This window comes from Sitodiplosis mosellana, unplaced genomic scaffold (assembly GCF_009176505.1).
Source record: "Sitodiplosis mosellana isolate CC-2019 unplaced genomic scaffold, AAFC_SMos_1.0 Smas_scaffold_4878, whole genome shotgun sequence".
Taxonomy (NCBI): Eukaryota; Metazoa; Arthropoda; class Insecta; order Diptera; family Cecidomyiidae; genus Sitodiplosis; species Sitodiplosis mosellana.
Window position 1 is genome coordinate 1,574 of NW_022600120.1, and position 5,698 is coordinate 7,271.

The following is a 5,698-nucleotide window of genomic DNA, read 5'->3' on the forward strand; positions in this document are numbered from 1 at the left end:
ATAGTTCCGTTTTCAATTGGACTTTTAACAATATTCACATCTATATATTACCTATAGAATTGTTAAACAGACGACACGTTTTAATTTGGATTAATTAAAATTTTGCTATTCTATAGGTTTCTATTTTGCTATTCTAACGATTAGACTTCCGATTCGATTGACTGTTGAACAATTGAATGTTAATACCACGATCATTAAATTGGATAATTGTAGTAATGTGTGCATTGCATAGAAAAAAATAAGTGATTTCATTTGATTAGCGTTTATTTTCTCATTTTATTTATTTACAATTAATAAACTGCATTTGTAAAAATTTAATAGCAACTATTTCAAACTAATTATTTCGGATGATAAAAGCATTGAAAAAAGATCTAATTTTTATTTTCTGACTAATATCGATTTTAAATTTACTCAGGTGCAACGGAAGATGATATCTAAAGAAAAAATTGAAAATTCATGATCATTTTTTGAAAAAATTGCTTTGATTTAAAAGTGAAATATTAAACATAAAATTGTTGGTTGGTTTGGAACTATGTCATTTTTCGACCGTTAGCAAACACTTTAATCAATCACATCGGCTAGACATTTCTGGTGCTCGTTTGCGTTTCGTTTTTCTTTCGCTCTTTCTCTCTGCTTTTCCTCTGCGTTTTGCAAAATTGAGGCCATCCACAAATACTCGTGATCTGTACAAATACATTTGTTATTATTGTTGACTATGATGTTATTTTAAAATATGATTGACAAGTCTATTAGTGAGACGTAAAAGAACGCAAGTTGGTCCAACTTCGTAGCAATAAAGAGAAGTATATTTCATTGCAACTAATAATGGTTAAAAGAATGTATGTTCGTTTTTCGCGGGTCCTCGCGGTTTTTCACGGTTTCCGCGGAACTGATAAGAGATAACAACTTGATGTTTTCGGCAAAGTTGTAGCACTTGAGGTCTTCTATAACATTGCTGAAATCAGTTATCTCTTATCTCTTATCAGTTCCGCGAAAAGCGCGAAAAATGATAAGAAAAAAAAGTTCTATATAAAATTTGCTTTTTTATGTGCGTGATTTGCGCGCAACTGTTAAGAGATAAGAGATAGATGTCTTCAGCAATGTTATAGAAGACCTCAAGTACTACAACTTTGCCGAAGACACCAAGTTGTTATCTCTTATCAGTTCCGCGGAAACCGTGAAAAACCGCGGGGGCTAGACGGGATGCCAACATACTTCCTTTTAACGCAGATAGAATCAACAGAAAACCTACTTTCCTTTTCAAAAATATAAATCGACAAAAAAACATAGGTACATTCTTTTACGTCTCACGAATAGAAGTATTATATTGTATTTGTCATTTCGCAATTTTTCTTTGAAACATCAACAGCTCCATCCAGATCTTCGTAAGATTTGTACGTTATGAATTGTGATGTAACGAAGATATAGGAACCTCGCTTACACTACAATTTTCATACATATTTGAACTATACTAGTTCAGTTCTTCTGATACTACTAATCGGGACTTTTCATCCCATGTAGGTTCAAAAGTAAAGGTAATCAAGTAGGTTTTTAATAAAAATTGTGGAATATGACGTCAGTTTTTTCACAATCAAAATTATAAATTTCATAATGTAAATAAAAATTTTTAATTCGAATTCTAAATTTCATTCAAAAATTTCAAATTACATTTTTCGCTCGGTAGTTCGCTCATCCAGAGAGCAAGTTCACGTGGTGTCAGCCCTCTATCGTTTGTGATACCCAAATCAGCCCAGTTTTCAGTGAAAATGCGAACAACGTTCGTACTTGCAAGTCGAACAACCTGTAGTAAGACACTTTTTGTAATTTGGAATTTAGAATTTAGAAGCTATTTCTTTATATTTGCCCAGACCCACTGACTTCAAATTCACCATAAGAAATTGAACTCTGTTTCCATTTGAAGTGGAATTTGTATTCTATTCTTCAGTCTATCAACCGACTGATACAATAGCAGAATCACATCGGTGATGTGTCGCATAATGAGTTTTTTTTCTGTTTTACAACAGTTGTCACCATTATATTGATAGCCGAAGTGTTCATCGTGCAGCTTGCATGGATTGCTTTGCATTGTTGTTAATTTTTGTAGAATTTGGAATAAAGATATGGAACAGTGCATAAACTACTAGGAATGTGCTGATTTATTGTTATTGTTGCGTCGAGAAGACGGACAGACGCGTGTGCGGGGAAAGAGCATAGGTCCGGAACAAGCGCGTGCAAGTTTTAAATACAGTCTTAACAGTCGAACGTAAGTCATTCAAATTGCACATAGAAAAAACTATTAAAAAACAAGCAAAAAAAGGCAGTACAAACCGCATGAAGTGGAGTTTCTTTAGTTTTATCCCTGGCATTTATATTAGCACCGTTCAAAAGAAGCGCTTTAACGATTTTGGGTTTTCCACCTAAAAATTTTAAAAAGCATTTATCAAAATGTATTTATTTATTTAAAAAAAGCACTCAACTGATTGCTGATAAATGCAAAGCAGTTCTTCCATCCTGTAGTTGAACATCAACATTGACACCGTTTTCAACCATGTACTTGACCAAGTCTTCATTGCCTGAAATGGTAGCACAACTTTCAAATAGCCAATTTGCTATCAGTCAAATAGTTCCAAATGCATTTTGGCCATATCAATTGAGAAATGTAAACAATTTCACTTTTCGGCATACCTAAAGTAATTGCCACCATTAGTGCTGCAGCCTGTTCGTCGTTGACTCTGTTTTCAATTATGATTCTGGCAATGTTCTCGTTCCCTGAATCAGAATATTTAGATCAGAACAAATCACATTTCAAAAAATTTAAAAATTAAATGATAAATTTGTGTTGCTGGGAAAACAGTGGGATCAGAAATTTATGTTTTCACCTCTGCTGCTCTGCTTTTTATGCTAGTACACTTCAAATATTCATACAATCCCATAATTTTCCTCATCAACTCATTTGAAAGTATAAAAATGGATAGTTACGGTATTCCGACGCCCAAAAAAGTGGAGATTTCTCTTCGTCATCTCTGGCGTTGATATCAGCGCCGTTTTCAACTAGGATTCTCACGATGTCCACTTTATCTGCCGTTGATAATTGATCAATTAAAAACAATTTGCTCAAATTGCTGTCACAAACAATCGGAATTTACTTTGTTTCGTTGCAATATGAAGAGCGGTTTCCCTATTAAATCTTCTAGCATTTACATTAGCTCCACTTTTAACCAGAACTTCAGCGATATCCGTTTTGCCTGACCAATGAATATGTACTCATTTCAAAAACACTTGCAATTGAAAAAAAATACAAAAAATACTGGACGAAGTGATTTTTACCATGTTTAGCAGCCAAAATTAACGGAGTTTCTCCATTTAAGTTTTTTGAATTTACATCAGCACCTCTCTGAATTAGAAGCCTAGCTTTGTACAAGAAATAGCCTACATTCATAACAAAATCAACTTTAATATAATTTAAGTTCGGGTCGTTGTTAAAAGCCTATGGTTACCATAACGGGCCGTATCATGAAGAGGTGTGTTCCCGAATTCATCTCTAGAAGTGACGTTAATCTCTTCGATGTTCTTGGAAACGATTGGCCCAAACAATAGAAAAATTAGAAGTAAACATTCCATAACGAAATATTTTGTTGAAAGTCTGGAAGAAAGCAATTTGAAATCTATGGATTCAAGTAAAAACATAAAATGATATATTCCAGGAATGTTATTCCTGTTGTAATATTGAAATTCTTATGAACAGATCTTGATCTTGATTTTGACTTTGACTTTTGACAACGATTTTCTTCACCCATTCTTCAAGACCGTTGATTCAACGATGAACTAATGACATTAAACTTGACTTTGAACAAGATTATGTTCTAAAATACTTACTAGAGCTACAACAAAAAAGTGATGATGATTAAATTACACTTCAATATTATGTCACAAACCATATAAATGATTGATGCCGAGAGAACGTTACATTAAAACTGAATCACTTGGTTGTATCTGCGCATGTTTTATACTCTCGTCGAGTAAATTGATAGCGATTCAAGACCATTCCTTCATCGCAGTAAATCATTTACAAGTGGATTTATCACAAGCTATTTTGAAGCATAATAAATATTCAGTAAACAGTTTCTAGAGAGAATGCATTAAGCAAGTGCGTTCAATTGAACATAAGGTAAGTTTGGATGTCTGCTTCTGTTTACGCTTACCCGACTATTCAATCTCATTTGATCTCACATTAGTTAAAGGCAATTGAAAATCAGGTTCATTTCATGCATGTTTACAGCCCATCTTTTGCGCATTCGACATTAGTTTAGAAAAATTGCGCATCGTTTGTTGCCCGTTTATACGGAACTTATGTTGTTTGGAATTTTCATCGTCGTATCGTGGCATTTAACATAAAAGCGCATCCAATTACAGCACCAGCTCGACGAATAATGGATTGTTTCCGATAATAATGGATTCGTATAAGTTGAACAACTGCTATCATTTTATTTGACGGTAGGGCGCTATATCTATTAAAGTGAGCTAAAACGGAAACATTTCTTTTATATTCAATGCCTAAACATGTTGTTCTCTTTTTTAATCGATCTACTAATGAGCTCAAATATTTTTAATTCAGGTATTAATCTTTTATTCTAATCACAGATAAAAATGAACTTCACTGAATGACTTCATCGCAAATTAATATTTAAGTACATTATTTTGTTAGTGTTTGTGCAATTGTGCATACAGATTGCTGTGATTGTTTGTGCATATGATTTTTTTAGTAAATGTTATGAGAATCTGACAAGATGATGACAGTCGGTTTGTGGCAAGCTTTGCATCGAAAGATGGCACATATTTTGGCCGCAGATGAAGCAAATATGAAAAGAAGCAAATTTGGCCGCGAAAGTAGAAGCACGATATTCGTGTAACCAGTCGCCGTCAACGCATCAACTTGGAATAACGCATACAACGCACTTTCCAAATCCGTTGACGCAAACTTCAAAAGATAAGCCGCACTCGTCACTAAACCATTCAGATTTAGTATGAAAAGTATGACGCTGAAGATGATATAGCTCACTTTGGTCCGATTACTGATCATTTTATTGGTCGGGTATATGCAGAGCCATTCAAGAACTCTTCGCGTTGTTCTCAAAGGGATGACCCCCATTTTGAATCAGTTATTTACCAAGAAGTTGTTGTCACAAGAACTTTTTCTAATCTTGAATTCGTTTTGCAATTTTGATAGCGTTTATGGCAAAAAAATTGTAGTCACACGTTTTGACAAAATGGACTGTGGTGAGAATAATTAATCGAACAAAAGCTCGGAAAAGATTTTTTTCAAATGAGCTGTGTTTGCAACCGAACCGAGAGACATATGTAGAGATACTGAATATTCCAATTTAACTGCCCAAATGGTCTTGTGACAAATATTCAAATCTATTAGCTTCGAAAGGTCGATCGATTTCTTTTAAAATAATTTAGAATGGCCTATCATTACAAAATTAGCATTTACTACTGTGTCCAAAAAGTAAGTTGCATTTAAAATTTAGCGCGCTGGGGAATTTGAAAAAATCCTTTTATTTTTAGGTTGGTAGGACTGTCTTTGACATCCCTGCCAAATTACACGTCAAAATATTCATTAGTGTTTGAGATACGCTTCGTTTTGTGGACTGCTAAAAGTGAATTTCTCGTTTTTTGCGATGTCGAAATTTGTTGA

The 5,698-nt window shown here is 33.9% G+C and overlaps 1 protein-coding gene across 5 annotated transcripts; it reads right to left on the bottom strand.

Moving 5' to 3' along the window:
* Positions 1-246: 246 nt before the first annotated feature.
* LOC129572387 (putative ankyrin repeat protein RF_0381) lies at positions 247-4,038 on the bottom strand. Of its 5 annotated transcripts, none has more exons than XM_055452335.1 (10): positions 3,877-4,038; positions 3,498-3,643; positions 3,328-3,429; positions 3,147-3,245; positions 2,980-3,078; positions 2,686-2,769; positions 2,478-2,573; positions 2,329-2,417; positions 1,669-1,801; positions 247-683 (listed from the first exon to the last, which is right to left on the bottom strand). In XM_055452335.1, the coding sequence occupies exons 2-10, from the start codon at positions 3,619-3,621 to the stop codon at positions 562-564; spliced, it is 948 nt and encodes a 315-aa protein (XP_055308310.1). In that variant the 5' UTR covers positions 3,622-3,643; positions 3,877-4,038; the 3' UTR covers positions 247-561. The 5 variants fall into 5 exon arrangements, with proteins under 5 accessions (XP_055308310.1, XP_055308311.1, XP_055308309.1 ...); XM_055452336.1 differs by having other exon boundaries at positions 3,936-4,003; XM_055452334.1 differs by lacking the exon at positions 3,877-4,038 and adding an exon at positions 3,794-3,874 and having other exon boundaries at positions 3,498-3,665.
* Positions 4,039-5,698: the final 1,660 nt, after the last annotated feature.